At 44.0% G+C, this 25,743-nt stretch overlaps 1 protein-coding gene across 6 annotated transcripts in view; it reads left to right on the top strand.

Moving 5' to 3' along the window:
* The window catches only part of SUSD4 (sushi domain containing 4), a 175,695-nt gene that overhangs the window by 123,745 nt on the left and 26,207 nt on the right, over positions 1 to 25,743 (top strand). For 5 of the 6 annotated variants that reach the window (XM_053308332.1, XM_053308305.1, XM_053308301.1 and 2 more), the window contains one exon: positions 3,781 to 3,969. The exons of the other annotated variant lie outside the window; for it this stretch is intronic. In XM_053308332.1, coding sequence (XP_053164307.1) covers positions 3,781 to 3,969 — 189 coding nt within the window. The remainder of the gene's footprint in view (positions 1 to 3,780; positions 3,970 to 25,743) is intronic. 6 annotated transcript variants of the gene reach the window in all.

Consider the following 25,743-nt stretch of genomic DNA (forward strand, 5'->3'; position numbering starts at 1 on the left):
GGATACAAAACTATACAGCAGGGGTGCACAACATTGGCCCTCCTGTTGCTGGACTACAACTCCAGTCATCACTCCAATCACGCTGAGAGCCAGCGTGGTGTAGTGGTTAGAGTGCTGGACTAGGACTGGGGAGACCCGAGTTCAAATCCCCATTCAGCCATGAAACTGGCTGGGTGACTCTGGGCCAGTCACTTCTCTCTCAGCCTAACCTACTTCACAGGGTTGTTGTGAAAGAGAAACTCAAGTATGTAGTACACCGCTCTGGGCTCCTTGGAGGAAGAGCGGGATATAAATGTAATAATAATCACAAGCCACAGTGGTCCATTGTCAGGAATGATACGAATATGACAGATATTTATATACCATTTTCCAACAAAAGTCCCCAATATATCCCTGTCCACAAAGGGTTCACAATCTGAAAAAGAAACATAAGACAGCCACCAGCAACAGCCACAGGAGGGATGCTGCACTGGGGATGGATCTGACCAGTTGTTCTTCTCCTGCTAAATAAAGAGATTCACCACTTTGAAAAGGTGCCTCTTTGCTCAGTTAGCAAGGGACTGTATGATGGGAGCTATATTCCAGCAACAGCTGGAGGGCAGAAGTTGTGCAGCCCTGCTGTACAGAAATGGCATATGGATGTGCCATAGAGAATATTTAGTACAAAGACACTAAATTACTTTACCTAAGCTGACTTGCAGTGTGATTTCATTTTCTAGCCATGAATAATGTGTAGCCTGGTCTACCCCAAAAGCTTAGGACTGTTGGTGATACAATAAAACAAATATAAAATGCTGCTTTAAGATTCCAGGTGAAATAACCTGAAAATATAACACATGCAACTCACTGGTTTATCTCAGAAATCAAATGCTAGTCCAATTAGAATAGAATGAAGATGATATCAAAATATTCTTAGAATTAGGCTTTAGTGTGTTTTCAGGAAGAGCAAGTTGCATATTTGTGAGGTAGTCACCAAGAATGCCTCTACATGTCGTACCTGTCCAAATTTGAACAACTGCACATTGGATGTGGTGCTGGTGGAAGAGTACTTTTGATGAGGAATATCATGCGACATAGAGGAAAGAGGTGGTTTTTGAGGTATGTTGGGCCCAAGCTCCTATTTTCACAGGTCAAAACATGTGGCTACTTTCGGGTCCATTACATCATGAAAAACCAGTGCTGATGTTGAATCCTTGCTACCACAGGTCTCTGATTTTCCAGCCCATATCATGAGAGAAACCACAATTTTCTACACTTGCTGAAATTTTCGGGAAGTATGAGTAAATGAGAAGAAACAATCAGCATTAGTTTGACACACGTTGTTCTGCTACTAGAGATAACACAGGAGATGAAAGGCTATGATGACAGGACTTCTGACAGTGGGGGAGAACAGACCCTCTTGTATTGAGCCTGGAGAAAGCAGGGGAGGTGCCACCCCACATGGCTGGGCCCATGCCAACCACTGCCCCCTACCACTCACCATAACTGCTGCAAGGAGGATAGTGCTGGCCTTGAGTGTCTCCGCAGAAACATTCTAGGGCAACACAGCCTCAAAATGCTTCCTTGAGGCCAGTAGAGTGCTGCCCTAGAGTGTCTTCATTTAGGCACTACTGACCTGAATACACTTCTGCTCCAGCTGTCCTTTTCAAAGGAAGAGGGAGAGGCTAGAGCAGAGGATGAGCATGCTACTGGACAATGTATGCCCCCGCAGGGCTGGCAGGCAATTTGGGCTGGGTGGAGTGTGTGAAAAAAGCTGCTTGACATGCTTTATACCCTAAGATGGAGGACAACAGCCCACCACACAGTTCCCAATACAGTGTTTGTGTGTGTGTGGTGGGGGTGGGGGGGAGAGAGATCCACATACAGGGGATTGGGCCCAGCACCCTGAACAGATGACACTGTAATGCTGCCTATACCTTACTCTACAAACAAACACAAACTGATAAATCCTCCTAGTTAGTATCCCTCAATGCAGTTAACACACTGTTGTATGTAGCATTAGGCCAAAGGCACATCAGTCACTAAATCAATGATGATCTGGATCAGGCTGGACCTCACATTTCCCCATAAAATTCCCCATAAATCACATTTTCTTTCACACCACCTAGAGATATGGCAGTATGTGCATATGATACATAAATTTTTACAAATCCTTTTATTGAAATGCTCATGTTGGGGATTCTTTTTTTTAGAGGCAACTGGTATTGGCTAAAAAATCTCCATTTTGTATAGCTGGGAAGCATGGTTTCCTTGACACAGTTTAAGTTACAGTGATTAGCTCATCTAGGAGTAGGCCTATAGAGTGCATGTTATGTGCTTTAGAGCAGTTTATTTCCTCCAGTAGTAGTAATTTGGTCTATTGTTGCCTCACTTACATTGGAGAAGGTTGAAACCAAGAGCCATGTCCAATAGGATGTTCTCATATTCACACTGGGGGATGCACCTGTAGTTCAGTGGAATAGCAAGTTGTTTGCATGCAGAAGCCTTATAGAAATGGATTAGAGTTCACATGAGCATAGGAAGTTGTCTCATGCTGAAACAAACCATTGGTCCATTTAAGTGCAATCCTTGGTGGCATCATCAGCCAGGGCTGGGAAATAGCCTGCTGAGACAATGGCAAGTCAAGGCCAGTCAGTGTAGACTTAGCTGGATGGATAAATGGTCTGTCCTCAGTATAAGACAGCTTCCTATCCTCATATGAGCTCCATTCATAAGGGATGTGCATGAACCTGTTCAAAGGCCCTTTTAAGGACCTCTGAACTGGTTCGATTGACCGACTGGCCGGTTCGAAGGCAGGGGGGCACAACTTTAAGGGTGGGGGAGCTCCATTTAAAAAGTGTCTGGGGCAGCAGCGTACCTCCCTGCCACCCTGTGTCCTCTTCAGCTGGAAGTAACAGGAAGCACCTGGTGTGTGTGTGTGCACTCTGGGTACTTCCTGTTAGTTCCAGCCGAAAAGGACATGGGGTGGCAGGAAGGCATGCTGTTGCCCCGATAGACACTTTTAAAATGGAGCACCAGTGCGGGAAACGCGGTGGGAGGGGGAGGGGCACCATCCCCCACCCTTATTTTATTTATTTATTTATTTATCAATTTTATACCCCGCCCAAACTAACATCTCTGGGCGTCCAAAACCCTTAAAGGTATCCGCCCCCCCCCACCTTTGAGCCACCACCACCCCGCCAGTTCCGTGCACATCCCTACCATTCATTTCTGTAAGGCTTTTGTAGGAAACCTCCTTGAAGGATTTTGTTCAGATATGAGGGCCTTGTTTTTCAGCAGTGCATAGGTAAGTTGGGAAGCTTCTTATTTTAAGCATCCAGAACTATTACCACTAGTTAACATTGGCAATGATCCTATTCCTTTCATATTGTTATGCAGTGATAACTTTTTTTTAAAAAAGGGCATTACACATTTGAAGAGAAGGAATAAGTCCAATTATTGAGAGAGAAGTATCAGTCTACAATCTAGTAACAAAAGATTCAGTGTGAAAAAGAGAATAGCTGTTAAATTAGAAACTGGAGGTGAGAGGCAAAAAACACTACATTATCCTATGCTTAATTTACAGACAGTTTCTTCTGCTTTGCCAAAATTGTATGCTGAGCAATTAGGAATTGTGATCTGGCACAGTGGGGTGCGTGAATTTGAGAGTAAGTCAGACAAGGAACATTAGCTGTGGGAGAGGGAAGGGAATGTGTATTTTAACTTGATAGCTGTAATTAGGATGCTTTAAAAATAAGCCCTTGTAATAAAAGATACCTCCTTCTTTTTCTTAATTTGCAGGTTGCCTGAGGCCATTGGTTCTTCCTCATAGTTACATTAACATATCTGAGTTCGAGTCCTCCTTTCCAGTAGGAACAATGTTATATTTTCAGTGCTTTCCTGGATATAAACTAGAGGGGGCAGAGTTCCTTGAATGCATGTATAACCTTATCTGGTCAGATAGCCCACCTAGGTGCCTTGAAGTGGAAGGTAAAGCATCTTCTCTCTCTCTCTCTCTCTCTCTCTCTCTCTCTCTCTCTCTCTCTCTCTCTCTCTCTCAAATATACAGTATACATATATTTATAACTATGTAAACCACTTTGGGAGCTTTTGTTGAAGAGCAGTATATAAATATTTGTCTTATTCGCATATATATATTATTTTATTCTTTTCAGCTAACTTTCACTTGATTTTCACCTGGGTTAATGACTTTCCACTTCTTCCACCTTAGTCTTGCCTCCAAATATGTAAGCAGTATTTGTTTTGCCCATTGTTTAGATGTGCTACAAACTGTGTAAAGTGTATTAATTACTACAGTTCTTCCAAGCTGTTTGATAATGTATAAGCTGCTTACACTACAGAGTTTGCATGGATTATGAATCTTAAGTTATCATAGCATTGAAGTGTTCAGATCTTAAGCAAACCTTTCATACATGCATGCATGATTTTTGTTTGAGATATCTCACAGCTGTCCAGATGCTTGCTCTTGTCTTGACAAAGCTCAGTTTGCAAAGTGTGAGTTTCCCCAACTGCAGTTCCATCATGCCAGTCATCTTTGCCTAGTCTAAACACAATGATTGCTCCTTGAAAACTATGATTTCCAAACTAGGAGTTAGTCTTGCAAATATGCACCCATCCCTTCTCTGGTAGGCATCCTCACCCTTCCCTTATTGGCCTTTATCAAATATCAGGATCATTTCTATGATTAATGCTAGCCAGGGTTCTCATTTTAACAAAGAGGAATCAGGATTTGAAGTTCATTTGCAAACCTTGTTATGAGGGGGACTGGTTAGCACTTATTATAGAAGGCACCCAGGGGCAAAGCCACCATTGAGCAGACGGGTCCAAAGAAACCAGCTGCGAGCCACAGAAGGACCTCCAGAGTTCATTCCCAGCCAGCATTTGCTAGCTGGGTGCATTTCTTTTCCTCCATGCTCTGGAGAGCTTGCATGGGCCCTCTGGTGATTGGGCCACGCCTACGTGACATCATGTGCAAGGAGTGTCACTGGCACGGGCAGTGAGCACACAGTGGGGCCACCGGGGATGGGGCAGATTGCAGGCCTCGATTCCCTGGTTCTGCCACTGAAGGTACCAGTAGAGATGTGGCACTAAACCATGTTAAACTTTGGTTCAGGCCAATGAGGGAAAAGATAGGAATTTACACCAGAGAGACAGGGAGAGAGAGGGAGGGAGGATATTGTACTCACAATATGTGCTCCTATGCTTTGCAGAGAGATTTATTTCTGTCCTAGATTCTTGAGTCTCAATCAAAGGAAAGACTGTGAATGTCAGCCAAGCTATTTTATACACATCTCAGTTGTTTTCAGTGTAATAAAAGAAAGAAGGAAACCCATAGCTGTGATATGGGTAACCTAGGACTGCTTCTACACCTAGGCTCTCCCCCTGCTCTCCACACATGAACAGCTGATTATAGCTATACTTGGTAGGATTTTGGATAACCTCATTAAAATGTTCAAAAGCAGACCTGAAAAACTGAAATGTTAGAAGTGCTTTAAAGCTTCCATGTATGTACCTAGCATGAAAATGACCATGTAAAGGCAGTAGCAATTTAGCATGTAAAATGTAATAGGGTAGGAATGCGGTGTGGTCTTCGTTTTGTGCATTATGGAATACATCACAGTGGTAGAGGATACAAAAAATTATGTTGGGGATTGTAGCAACATATATTACTGAATGACTCCAGGGCTTGGAAACTGCTATTTAAAGGAGAGAGAGCTCAAAAAGAATGTAAAAGAAATTGTTTTTCTCTTTTACATATAAGGCATCTACTACATTCAGTGACATAAGAATGGCCCTGCTGGATAAGGCCTAACTAGTCCAGCATCCTGTCTCACACAGTGGCTCAACAAGATGTCTCTGGGAAAGCCACAGGCAAGAAAGGAAGGCATGTCCTCTCTCCTGGGTGTTTTTCACACAGCAGGCTTTACTGCGAGTTTGAAGTTGCCCCACCAAATGGACACAAAAAGTGGATTTTTTTAACCTTGCATATAAATCAGGCTACACGCTAACGCTACAGGCTACACGTACAATGAAAAACCCAAATCATGTGTGAAGTGCTTCCCGATAGCTCACAAAGACTTCGGGGTAAATCTGGCTGATAAGTGAACTCACATCCTCCATTCCAGAGGAGATGCAAACTAAAAACCCTGTGTGAAAAGGCTCCTGCTGTTGCTTCCCTACAATTGGTATTCAGAGACATTCTGCCTCTGAACCTAGAAAGCAGCTTATAGCCATCAAGACTAGTAGCTATTGATAGCCCTGCCCTCCATGAATTTTTCTAATTTTGAACGTTTTTTTTTAAGTCATTCAAGCTGGTGACAATCAAAGCATCCCATGGCAGAGAAATCCATAGATTAATAATGCACTATGAGAAAAAGTAGTTCTTTATGTTGGTCCTAAATTTCTTTGCAATCAGTTTCATTGGATGACTTCTGGTTCTGGTGCTGTGAGAGAGGGAGCAAATTTTCTCTCTATCCACTTTCTCCACACCATGCATATTTTTTATAGATCTCTATTATGTCTCCCCTTAGTTAGTTGCCTTTTTTCTAAACTAAACAGACCCAGACCCAGCCTCCTGTAGATACACAAAAACAAAGACTGATAAAACTAATTTTACATTTCCTGAATTCACAGTCTACCGCCTTAACCATAACTTGTCTTTTCATTAACTTTTCATTAATTTGACTGTTCAGTTGCGTTTCACCCCCCCCCCTTTCTTCTTTAAAAGAGATGACTGAATTGTAGTAGATTACTAATTTAACATTACTGTAGTAATTTGTGGGAAAAGCTGTGTTTGCGAAAGTGAAGGGAGGGCAGTTTTCACTAATCTCCCCTTCCTTTTGCAGTTCCCTGCAACTCCCAAAAATCTGCTTCTGAAGTTCTCCCACCCTGGGGACACGGGATTGCAGAGAGAAGGGAAAACAGCAGAAAGGCCCCTTCCCTCCTTGTACAAAAAAAGCTTCTTCAACAAACTACTACTAACATTTATACACTACTTTATATACTACTAACATTTATATACTCCTTTGATGAAGTATATATAGACTTCATTTTAAGTTCCCGAAGTTATTTACATAAAATATATATAATAAGTTGTCACTCTGTCCCAAAACAGTTCACAGTCTTTTAAAAAAAGGATAAGGATACGGAAATTTTTTAAGTGACATTTCTTAAGAGGCCAGAATCCTTCCTGCTGGGAATAACTGAAAGAGAGTTCTCCAGAAGAAATTCAACATTTTTAATGTATGCAACCACAGCAGCCAGGATAGTATATGCGCAAAAATGGAAAGACACTAAAATGCCCTCAAAAGAAGGCTGGTTGATAAAAAATTTGGAATATGCCGAGATGGCAAAGCTTACAGCACTTATAAGAGACGAAAATTTGGAATGTTTTAAAGAAGATTGGGAACCATTTTTGCTTTACTTAAAAAATTATTTTTCTAATATGGACTTTTCAGTAGGGTTTGAAATAAAGTAATAACAGCAGGTTGGGTTGAGCAAAATAGAGTAGTTTTTAAAAAATGGTTTATATGTATGGTTATTGTGAACTGCGCAAATAGGCAAGCGGGAAGTCAATATTTACTTATGTGTAGAATTAGATAAATGAATGCAATTTGAATGTAAAAGCTATCATAAAATCCAATAAAAATTTAAAATGAAAAGGGTAAAAAAGGAAAAGGGTAAACACTGCAACAACCACTGGGGGGATGCTGTGCTGGGCTTGAATAGGGACAATTGCTGCTCCCTTCCTACATACACACAAAGTATAAGAAAATTACCACTTTGAAAGGTGCCTCCTTGCTCAAGATTCAACATTTCCATTCCACAAATAGAAGAAGCTCTTGGGATCCAACCCATGAGGCATTAAACAAACAAAGAACCTTTGCAACAAATGCCATTAAAAATGCTAGCTTTTAAAACTTTTCTTCTTCTTTCCTTTTCCTTTTTTTCTTTTTATAATTTAATTGTGAGTGTGTCAAGGAGCAGAGCTTGTAAAACCTTGCTGACTCCCTCGCCCTTACGTTCATCCCCTACTGAAATGTTGCTCCTGGCTTCAAATATCAACTGTGGAGCCTGTTCAAAAGATTTGTGATGCATTGTATACCTCTTAAACATTTAGTATAGAAACCAATTTTAGGGATTAATCACATACCAGATTCAATCATTCAACAATTTTATATATTTGAGTTTCTTCAGAATACTTGGGTAAATTCTATGTGATCCTGGTGGCCTTGTTATCATTGAACCCATAGATTTTTCTGAAATCTTATCTGTAGATACTTCTATTAGTGATAATGAGGACAGAGCTAAGCAACCAGCTGAAAAGAATTCAGTTGCAACTGTTTCTGTATCATTCACTTTTGAGTAAAGAAACACAGACAGCTATATGCATTGGCATGGTGTTGAATTATATGGTCTTATCTTATCAGTATATATTGTAGTATTCATCTGTTTTCAGTACATTATATAATATGATTTTAGCCTTTTATAGCTATACTAGCTGAACCAGGCGCAGAACATTTGCGCCTCTAGTTCTCTTCTCGGCTTTCCTTTTGCCCTGCCTGCCCATTAGCCACCGTTTCCTTCTCACCCTCCCTGTCTGGTGGCTGCTGCTCGGTCATTCTTCTGGCCAGCAGTTTCTTTTCCTCCACCCGCCCGTCCCTGTCGCTATCCGGCAGCTGCTCGTGAACTCTCGTGAGAACTGCCACACATGAGATTAGCAACTGGCATATTTGACAGATAGATAGATAGATAGATATTTTGGCAATGTCTCCTACTTGTGAGAGTGAATGTTTCTTGCTCTTGGCATATGCCTTTGAGTTGTCCAAAGCCCTATTGTTTTCTCACATCTTTTCTTAACTTTTTGTTGGGAGGGGGGGAATAAACCAATCAAACACCACCACCAGTTGTGCATTATACAGCCATTACCCAGAAAAAGAGAGGTAAACTAAATAAAAGTAAATAAGTTATCTTAATAATAATAGCTTGCATACCACATAAAGAACCATGGAACTAAGAGAGAGGTGCACAGCTGCTGTGATACTCTAAAGCACACCTGTTCTGCTTGCAGAGACTCAGCTGGCTGCTCCATGTCTACTAAGCAGTAAGGTTGTGCACATAACCATTTTCTGCAGACGGGGAGGGTGCGGCGGAAAGGCAATATCAAGCTTACCTTCACACCAAATGATTCTCTTTGACATGTGGGCAGAGGCGTATCTAGTGAAAACAGTGCCTAGGGCAAACACTGAAATTGCGACCCCTGTCCAAACATCTGATACCTATCTTTCAGATAACTTTAGCACTTAGCACTTAGCACTTACATTTATATACCACTTTATAGCCAGAGCTCTCTAAGCGGTTTACAATGATTTAGCATATTGCCCCCAACATTCTGGGTACTCATTTTACCGACCTCGGAAGGATGGAAGGCTGATTCAACCTTGAGCCCCTGGTCAGGATCGAACTTGTAACCTTCTGGTTACAGGGCGGCAGTTTTACCACTGCGCCACCAGGGGCTCTTTACCATAATATCAGCTGAAAAATACAAGTCAAGCTTGTTAATCTTTTAATATTTCAAAAACTATTTAGCAGTGGACATAGCCAGACCAAAAAATGCTGGAAAACTACAAATTTCAGTATGCTGGGGCTCATGAAATACCCAAATACTATGTGGAGGTGTACTTGGAAAACTAAACAGAAGTGCCTGTCTAATTCACTACTATGCATTGTAGCATTACTATTACATAAGTTTTAAAATTAAATGGAGAATTGGACTTTTCCCAGATACTCTGGAAAATAATTAAAGGATGTGCAGAGTAAACTGTGTCACTGCTTGGAATATATTGTAGTCTTTCAGAAAGACAGTTAAAATGAGAGAAAGAGAGCAAGAAACTCCCAGTGGGCCTTAATACTAAGGATTTCACACTGATTCAAAGACAAACTCACCATTAATAGCCATATTATTAAGACATCACATTTAACTCACTTATCACAAGAAGCAAAGAGCAAATGAATACAATCCTAGCTCCTAAGCTTCAGCTCAGTATTCACAATCCCTGATTCCCTGTACATAGTGCCAATCTGAATATGTGTACAGTGTCTTATATTATATTAATATTTTTTTAAAAAAAAAATTACCTGTAGCCCCTTCAGGGGGCTTCCTAAAGGCTGTGGGGGGGGGTCTGCAAGGTTCCCCCTCCCCCCGCTGGCCTCTAGGGCCTCACAGGGACCATTTGAGCATGTGCAGTGGCCATTTTAAAAAATAACCTTTTTTTAAAAAATGGCTGCTGAAAACAAAATGGCCACTGTGCATGCTCAGATGGCCTCTGCAAGGCCTGGCATGTCTGAGGGCCTCACAGAGGCCATTTGACCATGTCCGGTGGCCATTTTGTTTTCGGCAGCCTTTTTTAAAAAAAAATTAATTTTACAAAATGGCGTCCCCCCTTCAAGTGGCACCCAGGGCACGTGCCCTGCCTGCCCTACCCTAGATACACCCCTGCATGTGGGCACCCACACATTCCTTCCAGATCCCAGCAGCGCAGATCTCTGGAGGCCGGGAAAATGAGTCCCAGCCTCCCAGAATCTCTAAATGCACCATGCGAGCAGTACGATGCATTTATGGGTTCCCCCATGAGACAGTGCCCAACTCTGTGTGCACTTGGGCTGTGTGCAACCCAAGCATTCACTCACGACTCTGAGGTTGAGGGCACACTCATACCCTCTAACCCAGGTTAAGAGCCAGGATTAAAAGTCAGGCTTGTGGCAGGGGCAGCACCAGGATCGGCCTCATTCAGGTTGGGCTGCCCATGTGCACAGCCTGAGTGAGTTACCACATTTGTGACAGTACTCCCATTGGGAATGATGGAGTAGTGTTGCAATTAGTTTTATCAGCCCAGTTAGTTGCTGTGATGCACTGCTTAGTTAGTCAGCACAGAGCAGCCCCATTTCTGCAAGCTGCACGAGCATGATTTAGAGTGCATCACAGCAACATGTGTACATATCTCTTAGTTCCACAGTTCTCTGCATGGTATGTAAACCAAGAATAATAAGTAAAACTCCTCTTCCATGAATCAAACAGTGTGTGTGTGTGTGTGTGTGTGTGTGTGTGTGTGTGTGTAGGGGAGGTGGTATCAGAACTCAGAAAAAGTCCCCAAAGTGTTCTCATTCTGAAAATTTGGAAGATCTATATGTTTCTAACTAATACAGTGAACATTCTGTGTGGTGAATATGCAGCGTGACAAAACAGGTAGAGCAAGAATATAGGGGTATGAGTTTCTGCATTTGGTATGGACCCCCTAAGCAGGGGCGTAACAAGGTTGGAGGGGGCCCAGAGACAAGATTTTAAAATGGGCCCCCCCACCTGCCATCACTGCCTACCACAAAGTGGGGACTGGGCGGGCGGGCAGCACAAAGCGGGGAGCGGGCGGGCGGACAGGCGGCACAAAGCGGGGACCAGGCAGGCGGGCAAAGCACGGGCCAGGAGGAGGAAAGCCGGCCCAGCCAGGAACCGCGGCCGTGGAGAGGCAGCCATGCGGGCGGGAAGAAGCAAGGACTCGGGGACCATGCGGGCGGGCGGGGGAGGAAAGCAAGGACCATGTGGGTGGCCAGGGAGGGGAAAGGAGAACGGGGAACCATGCGGGCAGGGAGGGGGAAGGAGAGTGGGGGACCATGCGGGCGGGCGGGCGGAGAACAGGCCGGGAGAAGGGGAGAAGCAGCCGGGCAGGAGGAAAGAAGCGGGGACCATGCGGGGTGGGTGGAGAACAGACGGGGGACGCACGGGCCATAGGGAGATGAACACAATCTTCCTCCTCTTAATAAAAACCAACTGCATTAGCCCCAACGTGCGCCTTTCCTCCTTCCCTCATCACTGTGTCGCTAACTAATCTGAGAAGTCTTCCTGCCGACGCTCCTCCTACATGTCTTAAGAAGTTGTTGTTCTTAAGAGTGCCCAGGGCATAGCTAGCCGTGTGTGCAAGTGGCAATGCATTACTATTTTTATTGCTAGTAAAGTAAAGCACTTCTGGTGAACCTGGAGAGATGCCCAACTACTGCTGCAAAGGAGAGCAACGGGGTCTCTTGATCCCACCCCATCCCCGTCCCGAATGTGCATAACTAACCTTACCTGATTCCTGAGCCTCTTGCCGCTCCATTTTTTTTAATGTAATGGTAGATCCTAGCTTTCTAGCTTGCTTGCTGCTAGATTGATTCGTTGGTGGGCAGCACTAGGAATAATGGAGCGGCAGTGACCTCTTCCTTCCTCGGCAGCACACGCTAGGCAGCAGCAGCAGCTGAGCATGTGCATTTCTCTGCACCAGCAGCAGCCAATGGATGGGGAAAGAGGAGGAGCCCCATTGGCCACAGAACTAGACAAAAGGGTGGAGGGTGGGCGGAGGCAGCAGCAGGCAGGAAATACGGCGCTCCGGAACAAAGGTAGAATTTTTTAAAAACATTTTTTAAAAATACACTTAATCAAGGAAGCTGGGGCCAGCGCTGGTTGGGGGAGGCACGTGACATATCTCTCGGGTGCCCCCTAAGCTGTGGGGCCCCCAGACAACTGTCTCCCCTTGCCCAATCATCGTTACGCGCCTGCCCCTAAGTGTGCAGGAAAACAACCTTATTCTTTTTATTAATAATAATAAAGCATCTCCTGTCCCCAAACAGGAGAAAACCTCAGGTGGTTCACTTCAAGAACTCTGAAACAAGTAACAGCAGATGAGCTCAATGCCCAGGTACAAAGATGGGTAGGCTGAGCAAAAAATGAGAGCAGCAAGCTTGCCGTTCAGGCTGTGGTTCTTGGATTTCTCTGTGTAAGTCAGACTAAAATGGTGATCAGGTCCTAAAATGTAGGTGACTTCTTAAAAAAAGGGAAAATAGACAATATTATTGTGAGTGCAGCGGTCTCTGTTTCTACAGAGAGAGGGATAAATGAAGTTGAGCATATTAAGAAGAAAGGAGTGATAGCTATTCAAAAAGTTATTGCCTGTAACCAGTCTGGCATATTTAGTTTTCTCCACATTCCATCACTGACTGAAATGGCTCATCCATGGATTGGCCAAGCACATGTTAAATCTGCAAGATCTTTGAGCAAATTTTAGAATGCTGGGTTCATGAGAGCTGATTTTAAGGGACAAATCCATTTTAAAAAGCCAACCAGCATAGTTTTTTGACAGAAAAAATGGTTAGAGAATGAATCAGATATCAGCTTGCAATGAAACTGAATATATACATCAGTTCTGTAGAGTAAACAAAAGTGCAGTGGGGGAGAATATACAGAGAAAGCAGGACAAAAATATTAAAGGAACAATGAAAACTAGCTTAACCTGCACAGAGCATCTGTGCACTAGCACTTGATTGCTCCCCTCACTCCCTGCCACAGCCCCCCTCACCTCAGAGATCTCTCCACCCTCACCTGAGTCACACTCCTGCTCCTCCTCCATCTGGTGGCTTCCATCCCCCTCACCCCTCTTGGTCACTCTTCCATCCCTTTACTCCATCCCCTTCACCCCTCTTGGTCATAGCCCATTCATATATATATATATATATATGAATGGGCTATGACCAAGAGGGGTGAAGGGGATGGAGTAAAGGGATGGAAGAGTGACCATCTATATATATATATTCCCCCCCCTCCACTCCTTCCACTACAATCAAGAACGTCTTCCGACCCGTAACAGTTCCATTCCAACTGACCTTAACCATCACAGCTTCCTCCTCCCAATCTGCATATGGAATCCCCACTGCCCAATCACCATGGTGGCACAGGCTCCTCCTCCCTATCTGCATCTGGAATCTCCACTGCCCAATCACCATGGTGCTTCTGCTCGCAAACTCTCATGAGAGCTACCACACACAGGATCAGCCACAGGTACGCCTTAGAGAATTATAGAGAGAGAGATAGAATTTTTATTTACAACAATTAGAATAGATGGAGTGTGTCCAAATTAGGACAACAGCCATTAATTTAATTACTATAGTACAATCACAGCCTGTATGCCTTGCAAAGATTAAAAGGAGGAAAATTGAGAAAGGTTAAATCTTCATATTGCATGTTTAAATCTTAAAATGGCAGCCAAATTCTATGAAAGTTTGCTTGAAATGAAGTTCTTTGGAGTTAAATTAAACTTGCTTTCAAATAAATATCTAGGGAATTGTCATACAGTACAATCCTAAGCATACTTACTTGACAATAACTTCCATTGCTTGGAATGAGACCTCCCGGTCAATGTGCTTAGCAGTGTATCCTTGGACAGGATAGACAGCCCATGACGTCATGGGCTTGTGACAATCTATTCGAACTGCGCAGGTGCACCTCGCAGTTTTCAAAGGCTACTGGGCTGGACGGACAGGCCCAGCAGCTGCTCCACCCACCACCGCTGTTGCCACAGTGCAGGCAGGAGGTCTGCTCAGCTCACACACACACCCTCCCCGGCTGCGCACATAGCGGCTAAAATTACAGAAAAGGTGCGGTGATGCCTCGCGGCGGCAAGGCAGGCCTCACAGCAGCAGCGGAGCTTGCAGCAGTGGGGGTGGTCCGGGTGCCAAAATCACCTAGGTGCACCACTGGGCAACAGGCTTAAATTGAAAGATGGAACTTAATGACCAGAACAATTTATCAAGGAGAATGCTCATGCAAACCTGCAGATTATCAGCACTGCAGGCTTCTAAGATATGGTTATTAGATAATCTGTCAGGAATTATTCAAACATAATTGGTCCTGCCAAAGGGCAGGGGAATGGGTCTAGCTGACCTTTCTTTTGTAATTTTCTCTGAACCTGTGCAATATTGGTAGATCAAATATTAATGAAATTACCCCATTCATGTATTTGGATATCTCTGTTTTCTGAATCTTAATATAGCACCTTTGGCATTTGAGATGGGAACTTTAATTTTATCCACCTAATGGAGGTTTCTTCCTTACCCCATAACATGTAGTATCCCTGCTTGATCCAGACTGGTTTTAAATATTCCCAGGGCTTAGGCCTCTACTTTACCTTCTGAGAATGAGACACTTTTATACCTCTTAACTGGCAATAAATCTAAATAATGAAATAATACTGTAGGATCATCTTCACATACATAAAACAAATTACATTACCAGTTTCTGAGGGCTATTAGCAATATGGGTGCATATAACCATTGCTGATGGGTTATATTTTTTCCTTTCAGCTATTGTAGCTTAGTAAGCATATTACTGTCACAATAAAATAACTGTTTTAAAACATACTATGGTAATTTGATAAAGCCAAGAAAGAAAGCTTCTGGTTAAAAGGAGAATTTGTTGCTTTCTGTCAGTGGGCAGGCTAGTCTCTATATTGGGAGACTGCTATAGTGAGTGATATTTGGATCAGATATGTAGTCATGTTGGGCAGAGGCTACAAAATTATGTACTACAGTACAGTATTAAGCATAAAAAAGCAGTTTGTATTTTTCCTATTGGTGTAATCATTGTAGTTATTGAAGCAATACACAATGCATTGCTAAGAGAGCAAAAGATTGACTTGTAACCCTCTTTTTATGCCCTTTTTTTCAGCTTGATAATAGTGTTGTCAAACTAAATCACTGTTTCATGTGTACTGTCACCTGTATGCTCCCTGAAGGAAACCCTTAGTGCATTTCTAGTTAACCAAATCTCCATGCTCCTTCTTTTTTGAAGCCTAATTTTCTTCCCTAAAGTATTGCATTTTTCAAAAGATGCATATTCCCCTCCTCCACAAAATCTCAAAATGTACTAAAGACTAGTTAGAGCATATCCAGTTTCTCCCCAAGGCCTATCTTATAATGTCAAACTAAATTTTATCTGATGGTGTACTTTTAAAAGGAGAAGTATACTTCCTTGTATCTTATGGAACAGAACTGTAGTATTATGTATCTTGAGCCTTATTTACTGACTCTTATTTCTTCGTTGGATACTACGTCATTTGAGAAATCTTTTGGTTTATGTCCACTTGAAGGTTTTTTTAGTATCTGTTGAAAATTATACTATGTAACAGAAGTTATACTGCCAGTTGCAAGTTAATTTCAAACTTGGCTAATGCAGAAAAGATAAATTAAAATGTAGTATTAAATGTCCTTTTGAATAGTATTCAAATGATGTGGCCTTGGATTTCTCATCATGTGGATAATAGTTACCTGAAACACCTGCCAATCCTGTAGGGATGTGCAGAACGTTTTGACTTGAAACTGGCCAGTTCAAATGTTTCATTCTCGAAGCAGAACACCCTCATTTTAAAAAGGCCTCTTTCAAGCTCAGAGAACAACCCTGTTTCAACTGAAATGTTTCAAGCGCTCTTTTGGAATCCTGTTTTCCCCTTGCTGATTGGTTTTCTGGCACTGGCTTCTGATTGGCTTGTGATCTCCTTGTTTGGCATTTTGTCATGCCAACTGTGCCCCCATTGGCTGAGGGGAGGGAGGGGAAACACAAAAGGGAATTTCAAAATGTATTCAAAGGGACTGGGAGTATAATATGCTGTGTTACTGCTGATATAACTATCTGGTTTTGCTAGACTGACAAAGGCTAGTGCCTGCCTGCCTTGAGTTGTGGTTTGGTTTCTTTGTGAGTTAGTGTTGTGCCGAGTGACAGGGCACGTGGTGTGTGTGTGTGTGTGTGAGAGAGAGAGAGAGAGAGAGAGAGAGCTGTCTGGCCTTGAGACTAACTTGTGCTTCACTCACTGCTCTGGTCTGCTCTGCAATCTGCATTGCAAGGTGTATTCAGTCAAAATGTAGCTGAAGTTGCTCTAGTTGAGCTTATGGCTATGCTTGTGGCTAAGGGTGCTCCTTTGGCACCTGCTGCAATGTTAGGAACGTAAGGAGTCATAATTGTCTGTGAGAGATCAACTTGTGCCAGTTATGTTACTACAGCACAGGCTACTAAGGACACTAAAGTGGGTTTTGTGGTAGGGCATGATGGGTGCTACCTACCGCCCAACCCACAAAAGAAATGGGCAAGCATGCAATTTTTAACAAAAGTTTAACCTTTCCCTAAAACCCCCAAAAGTTAAAAAAAAAAAATGTTTAAAATGTGCTAGCCCTCAACATAACAGAATAGAATGTGGATAGGTCAAGGAAAGCAGGTAGCCTGCTATTTCAACCTAGTTCTTAAAGGAGTGGGGAAACTGGGTACAGAGGATGTAATCCCTGTGTTGTGTGACCTCTGAGCTCAGTCTCTCCCCCCACCCCACAAGGATCCATTCAGCAGCAAAGTAGACTGCTCTTTCACTACTTAAAGTGATTAGATGGAGGGTTTGTGAGAGATGTGAGGAAGCACTGATCAGCAGCTGGTGCTGTAAAAACAGCATGAGGATGGTCCTCCTCATCTGACTGGAGCACCAAAATGTACAAGGAGGGATAATGGGTTTCTTCAGGCACCTGGAGCTTGCTTGAGAGAGCCGGTCCTTAAGAAATGTGGGATCTTTGGTACATATCAAGTGAATCTATATATGTGGTGGGAAAGCCTGCATTTTCACTGATCCCACTTTCTCTTCCCACATATTCTTCTTAGGTTCCAACTTGTTCTTGGTTCACAACAACCTTGCTGCTAGAACCTTTTCATAAGCTTGGAAACACTTCTTGCGAGGCTAATCTGGTACTATTCTATAGGTTGTTAGGAAATTAAGAGAACTATTTCTCACTTTCTTTGTACCTTTTTTAATGAGGCAAAAATTTTGTCAAAGAAGAACTGGGGCTTAATTGATTTGGTTAATAGAAATTGCTCTCCTGTTATGTGTTCAGCCTTCATAAGCATTTTAGTAATAAGTACTCATTAGAGAAGGATCACTACTCTTGTTTTCTGTGTGAAGTCATATCACGTTTGGCTTGTTGAATTCCTCTTTGTTACAAATGTGTGTTAGAGACAACTTCAAGTATTTTAATGAAAAATTTCTCACTCCTAAATATTTTTATATGCTGGGCAGTACAATAAATGGTGTGCAGTAGAACTGAGTTTGAAAACCTTCATATAGCTTGCTTTCACACACATGCATATCTTTCCCTTCTAGTTAACTCCTACAAAAGAACACACGTTATCCTTCATAGGAACCAGGTGAACTTTAATGCTCACAATAAAGTAAAAGTAAAGTTGTACTGTTGAGTCGATGTCGACTACTGGCGACCACAGAGTCATGTGGTTTTCTCTGGTAGAATACAGGAGCGGTTTACCATTGCCATTTCCTCTGCTCTATGAGATGATGCCTTTCAGCATCTTCCTGTATGGCTGCTGCACAATATAGGTGTTTCCCATAGTCTGGGAAACTAGTCTAACCAGCAGGGATTTGAACCAGCAACCTCTTGCTCCTCCCACTGCGCCATTGTAATTTTCAAAAATGGCAGAGTCAGGCTGCTCTTAAAGACAGAGGAGCAAATCTATTAAACAGGTCGAGAAGGTGATGCTGGTGGACTAGTGCTCAGCCCCTTGACCAGTGTCCTGTAAGGCTCTGGGGGGTTTGATCTTGCTTTCCACCCCCTTTACATTTCTTCTGATCCCTTTACAGGAGGAGAAAGGAAAAATGCTCCCCTCAGATCATCAGATAAGCAGAGAAAATATATTCCAGACTACCTACTTGATCTACATACTTTGATACTCTACTGTTCTAAACATGCCCAGAAGTTCAGCAACCTTTTGCAACAGGAGCAGTTATAAATTTCTCTTTCCCCTCACCACACAACAGCCAGCCCCCTCATTTCATCTAAAAATGAGTGAAAAAGGAGAGGGGAGAAAGCAGCTTCCCAGTTTCCCCAGCAGCAACACTCTGCCTATTAGAGTAATGCAGTGGTATCACAGTGCATCAGCCCAGCCTGTAGACTTTGCCCCAGGAATCATGAAATTCCTACTCCAACAATTCAACAGGTTTAGGCATACAAGGCAGGAAGGAATTTCTTGTCTGGCTGGCCGGCCAATCAGTTTGAGAGCAGAGCAAGTGTAGATGTACTCAGATGCAATGTGGACAGGCTCTGTGCAAGGTGAAAGCCACAAGTTTGCTAAAAGGTCTCTGAGAAGGCATTAGAGAGACCCCAAACAATGCTGATATTAAACAAGTTGTCTTTATGTTTGAAATTTTTAAGGTTTACAACAGTTATCACACTCTGGTCTTGAGATGGTTTCTTAACACAGTAATCTTCCTTCCTTCCCTCCCTCCCTCCCTCCCTCCCCAGTCATCTTAGCTGCCACCTCCCAGCATTCCACCCCCTTGGAAATCGTTGCCTAGCACTTGTCTGGACTCACCTTCTGACATTAGTAACAGCTCTGTACAAGCCTGACTTCTGACTCTGCGGAGGGGAGGGAAGAATGTCCAGGCAAATTATACTGGCATGATTGTCAGTGATGTCATTGCACATTCAGAAGTGCAGGTGCTCTCCATGATAGCCCCCATGGCCGTGCCCACCCCAACAGCCAGAGAAGCCAAGAAGTACTGACTCACCGTCGTTGCAAGTTCCCCCTCGACTGACAATTGTGCCAGTATAGTTAAGCCAGCGAGTGTGTTCAACATCCCGCCATTATAAATGCTAAACATTCTATTGCTTTGTCTGATCTGCCTAGCCATCACACATTCACTAGATGGCAAGAGACGCCTTCCCTACAAATTTGGTGAAGATTTGTTTAAAATGGCTTAGATAGAGAAGTTTAAAGTTTTTCTCATTTGAACATTGGTTTAAAGAGTTGGCGACACTTTTTCTGACTGAGGAAGTGCTATTTAAATGATTTTGTAGTCCATGTGCATAGTTTCAGCCTTTAGATTGCATGGCAGGAAAGTGCCTTTTGTATTACCCCCCCCCCGGGACCCAATTGATTTTTGTTTTACAATTGATCATCAAAGTTGGGTTTTAAGAAGCAGAAAAATGCATTTTTAGTGCTAACAGAGTCTGTGCAGTAGCAAGTCTGAGGTTACAGTGCCCACAGTGCTGCCCACACACACAAAAAAATGGCTCACTCACTGCTCCCAACCCTGCCGCCCACTCTGGTCGGCCACTCCGTTCTGGCACTCGCCCTTCACCCATTCGGGCATATGGCTTGCTCCAGCAAGCCAGCTTTCTTGGTAGTGGTCCTATTGTCCTCCATGCTGTGAATGTCTGCTCTTGCGTGGACAAGACCCCGGGGAACCTTCTAGAGCTGATTTAGCATTTTGGCAGTAGCCTTGTCCCCTAGTGACATGTCGCTCACCACAGACATGCCTCCCTCAGTCTTTCTGACTGCCATGACAGCAACATCGAAGGACCTTCTGCCTTGATTTTTTTTCTGAGGCAAGAGCTGTTTAAACAAGTTGTTCTAGTAAGAACTAATCAGCCTACTTTCCTTTCACTGTCACTACATCTGGACTAAATTTTGGTGCAAATCAAGGCCCACAAGTTAGATCTCTTGTGCCTCAAATGTTCATGTGTCCACCATCTTGGATCAGGGTGGATGTCGTCATTACAAACTGCACCATTGAGGTGTCTCTGTGTATCTTTCACTACAGCTGTTCTAAATTTGGTTCAAATTGGTTAAATTGCTCACAAGTTAGTGCACTTACGCCTCCAAGGTTTATGTATCCACCATCTTGAATTGAGGTGAATGACATCATCACAATCTTCGCCATTGAGGTGTCCCTATGTGTCCCTACAGCTGCAGCAAATTTGATTCATATCGGTTTAGCAGTTCGCTGGTGGTCCAAGCTCCTGGAATTTGTTCGAGGGCAGATTGTTTATTCAGCCACCAGCCACGGCAACAATAACACATGCCTCCAATCAAGGTTGGGGTGCGCACTGTGCAAACCACAACATCACTGGACTGTGGAACAAGAGGGAGGGCAATCTGCATATTAACCGGTTAGAGCTCCTAGGCATTTTGAAAGCGATGAAGGCATTCCTTCCAATACTGGGTGGTTCCTCCATCCTAATTATGACAGACAATGTCACATGTCCTACCTGAACCGACAAGGTGGGACACAGTCGCCCTCACTATGACACCTGGCTATGGACATCTGGGCTTGGTGCCTAGATCATAACATCTGGCTGTCAGCCTTACATATTGCAGGGAAGGAAAATGTCTGGGTGGACTCTCTCAGTCATACCCGTCATGCACAATCTCACGAATGGTCTCTGAACAGGGCAGTGGCCTGATCCCTATTCAGCCAATGGGGTATTCCAGAGATAGACTTATTTGCATCAGTGGAAAACAATGCAAAAGCTTTTGCAGCAGGGCACACCATGACCCTGAATCTCTAGGGGATACTTTTTTTCTCTAGGGGAGAGGGGCCTATTCTACCTGTTTCCCTCACTGCCTCTCATCCCAAGGGTGCTACAAAAGATCAGAGAGGACCAAGCCAATTGCATTCTGATTGCCTTCTGGTGGCCTCGCCAGGCTTGGTTCCCCACACTGCTGCTCCTCTCCAACAACCTCTATGTACAGTTGCCCAACTGTCTCACCATGGAGCAAGGATCGGTCTTCCACCCAGATGTTCACAGTCTTCATCTCATGGTGTGGAGGATTGTCCACCAGTGATCATCCACCAGGCAATACTTGATGTCATCTTGGCTGCCAGGAAGCCCTCCACTCAATGTTCTTATTCAGCAAAATGGAAGTGCTTTACAATCTTTGCAACCACTAAGCTTGCAGATGCCAAGGAAGCCTCCTTGGAGTTTATCCTCTCCTACCTGTTGCATTTAAAGAGTTCCGGTCTTTCCGTTAAATTGTTGAAGATTCATCTGGCTGCCATTGCAATGCATACTTCATTTGTCCACATTTTTTTTTAACCTGTTAAGAAGTTCTTTAAAAGTTTGCTTCATTTGTATCCTCCAGCACCGAGACTGGCACCTTCTTGGGACCTTAAGTTAGTCTTGACTGGCCTTATGTGTAAGCCCTTTAAACCCATGGCTACTTGTTGCCTGAAACTCCTGGGCATAAAAGTGGCCCTTTTGCTAGTGATAATGTCAGCCAGACATGTGACATTCAAGAGTTCTCGGAGCAGAACCACCATTTCAATCTTTTCAACAGGATAAAGTGTTGCTGAGGCTTGACACACAATACCTACCTAAGGTCATAACTTGGGACCACGTCTCTCAAGATATTTGTCTCCCAATATTTTCCCCTACGCCCACATTGGATAAAGATAGATCCTGGCACACTCTGGGTGTAAAATGTGCACTCTTCTTCTTCCTCCATCACATATGCCCGTTCCTTCAGTCAAACTCCTTGTTTTTCTGCTACACAGGTCCCAATAAAAGGAAACGGGTTTCCTCTCAGAGACTGTCCGCCTGGATTACATCTGCAATAAAAACAGGCATACCTTTTGGCAAACAAGCAGCCACCACCCTGCATTATAGCCCTCTCCATGGCTTACTTTCATGGAGTTCCCCTGGATGTCATCTGTAGAGTGGCTACTTGGAAAGGATCGTTGTCCTTTGTCCGCCACTACGCCTTGGATACCAAATCACAGGCACATTTGCAGTTCAGAAAAGCGATCCTGGGACCTATCCTGTCGTAGATGCCCATTTCTCCCTCCATCCTGGTGAGTAGCTTGCTAGTCTCTGCAGCATGGAGGACAATAGGACCACTACCAAGAAAGTCAGGTTGCTTACCTGTAACAATAGTTCTTGTAGTGGTCCATTGTCATTCATGCGTCCGTCCCCCCCACCGCCCACTGTAGTAGTTGCCTACCTATTATGTTGATCGCAGCAATAGTAATAACAAATTACTGTTGTTATTGTTCATCGTCTAGAGTCTTTGGAGGAGGCGGTATACAAGAAATTTCAAATAAATAAATAAATAAATAAAAGGATGTGGGAGTTAAGATGGGCAGCTTAACTTGCAATTTCCATTCTTTTTTGGGCACAAGTGAAAATACAAAGCAGCTTAGCTCTCATTTTAAATTGAAGGTTTTTGAATTGCAAGACCGGCATATAATAAAAGTCAGCAATTTAAACAAGGCATCACTATGCTCCCTCCTCTCCCTGTGCATCTCTTAGTTGGCACCTTCTTGGCTCACAGCACCTTTTTGGCACCTTCTTAGCAACCACAGGAGTTTAAATGTGCAAGTGCTGTGCAAGTGCTGAGGCAGCTAGAAAGAGTGGTGCTCTCATTATCTCACATCCATGTTTTGTATGTGTGCAATGGTACCCTGTGAAGTTTGGCACTCCAGGCAGTTGCTTATGCTGCATTGTTGTACAGTTGGCGTTGGCATCTACAGAAATGATTCTTTAGTTAGGGATGATTTAGTAGTTAGCAATACTTAATTTGAGCTATGTGCAAGGGCTTTTCATCTTGCCCTGGCATACCTTCCTGTGAAACAGAAATACATAATGAGTATTCAGATGCAAATCAGAATCCTATTCTGCACTCAAATTGCCTAGACTATAAAACTGTATTTTCATTAGTACATTCCCTTTCATGTCCCTGGTAGCACTTCTCAGTATTGAGATGTGCAAATAAAAGATTGTTCTGCTACTTTATGGTTCATGGTGAATAGCAGCTTGCATGAATAACTTATCTGCCCTTCTAAGTAGTGCAGGAGAAGTATGGTTACAGTGGTGCAACAAGGTCCAAATGGGACTGTGTGCCAAGACTTTTTTTCCCCCCATAGTTCTGCAAAATTTGTGGTGGTGCCCAAGAAATTGGCGGGGGGGGCATTTTCTCCAGTCCTCTCCTGCTCCAGGGACAGCAGGCAAGAGCACTGCCTGAGAGATCCAGGCAGCAGCACTGACTGATGCAGAAGGCAACATCACAATTAAGATTGGAACTAGTTAAAAGAACATGGGTTGTCTGAGTGTTTACAACACTCAGTGGTAGCGCATCTGCTTTGCATGCAGAAGGTCCCAGGTTCCGTCCCTGGCAGCATCTCCAATTAGGGCTAAGAGAGACTCTGGATTGAAACCTTGGAGAACTGTTGCCAGTCAGTGTAGAAAATGATTACTTATACAGAACAAGGGTCAGACTCCATTTGGCAGCTTTATATGTTTACCTAATCTAGCATTTCAGCAATAGGCAGCCAGATGCAGTTTGCAGTGCAGGGCTGAAGGCAAGAGACTTCTCTACACTGTTGCTCCCCAATTCAGAGCCTCTATTTCCCAAGGTAGTATATTTGGAGGCTTCATTTAGCTAACATGACAGTTCAGACCAAAGGGAACTTGGTGGGCTGTGGGGGTTAGTGGGGGGGAAATCCCAGTTACATCCTCATGCCTTCCTTCCTTATGCTGCCAGTTCAAACAGCAATAGCTGCCTCTGCCCAAGGAAAAAGGAAGCTGGCAACTCCAGTGCTTTGCAGGTGGGCAATGAGACTACCATAAAAGAGATTTCCACTCAAATGAAAATGCTCCAACCATGAATAATCAATCTTGGCTCACCATGCAGAGAAGATGCTGCCTGTGCCACCCGCTCACATTCAGACACACAACCCCAGCTCTGGGTCATGGCTGTAAAATGGTTGGGTGAACTTTGAGGGCCGGGAAGATCTACACCTCTGGGTCAATTGCACACACCCAAATACAAACAACCTTTCTTTCAGCAGCAGCAACCACAGTTGCAGCCACCACCTGAGAATCTGAGAGACAGAGGGAGAAAGGAGACAGGAGACCCAGAGGAAGACTCCTAGGGGATTAGGAGGGCAGGGAGAAAGGGGGCATCCTAAAGAAGTAGTGCACGGTGTGGTGGAGCACACTCCTGGGTGGGCGTCCTTACAAGGATGGCAGCACATACCCCTCCAGGCACCCAGCTTTGCACAGGAGAAGTGCACCTGTCCTCCAGATATGCCACTCTCAGCAGGTGCATCCCCCCCCCCGCCCCCCAGCAGGCTGAAGGCTCATGCATGTTATGGAATGTGGATAGTCAGGCTGCTGTAGTTCCAAAGGAGGCAGACAAATGCCATGAATGTGTAGACCAGGCCACCAAACAGAGCACGCCTTGGAGTGGATCTGGAGCAGGGAGCTCAGCTCCAGCAGCAGTGGACCCACCCAGCACTGACCTGCTGTGCACTGGAGGGCACATTCCCCTGTCCTCCGGTGCCAGCCTGGGACTTCCCATGTGGCATGCACTCTGGTCTCTGTTCCTTTCCCAGCCAGCCGGTCCCACTGCCGTTTCCTAGGTCTCCCCTTCCTCCAACCAATAACCAGTGCGAAAAATCCACCTCACTGATTGGCTTTTGGCTGAGGAGGAAGTGCAGACCTAGGGAATGGTAGTGGGACCGGCTGCCTGGGAAAGGTGGGGAGGCGAGCACCATCGGAAACCTAGGGAATGGCAGTGGGACTGGCTGGCTAGGAAAGGAGCGCACACGGTGTGTGGGGAATCCCAGCAACAGAGCAGCCACCTTTGAGCCACACAAGAGGGGAGAGCTGGTCTTGTGCTAGCAAGCATGAACCTTCCCCTTTGTTAAGCAGGGTCCACTCTGGTTTGCATTTGAATGGGAGACTACATGTGTGAGCACTGTAGGATATTCCTCTTAGGGGGTGGGGCTGCTCTGGGAAGAACACCTGCATACTTGCATGCAGAAGGTTCCAAGTTCCCCCTCTGGCATCCCCCAAGATAGGACTGAGAGAAAAACTCTTACCTGCAACTTTGGAGAAGCCGCTGCCAGTCTAGGTAATCATTACTGAACTAGATGGGCCAATGGTCTGACTCTGTATAAGGCAGCTTCCTTTGTTCCATCTAGTGCCCATCGAGGGCCAAACATGATTGATTTTGCATGTAGGATGCATGCATTGGCCCAATTACAGTTCTGCCCCTCTATGATTAGCAATACATTCCAGAATACCAATATTTTCATGTGTCTTTGCTTCTAACAA

This window comes from Hemicordylus capensis, chromosome 1 (genome assembly GCF_027244095.1).
Source record: "Hemicordylus capensis ecotype Gifberg chromosome 1, rHemCap1.1.pri, whole genome shotgun sequence".
In the NCBI taxonomy this organism is placed as follows: domain Eukaryota; kingdom Metazoa; phylum Chordata; class Lepidosauria; order Squamata; family Cordylidae; genus Hemicordylus; species Hemicordylus capensis.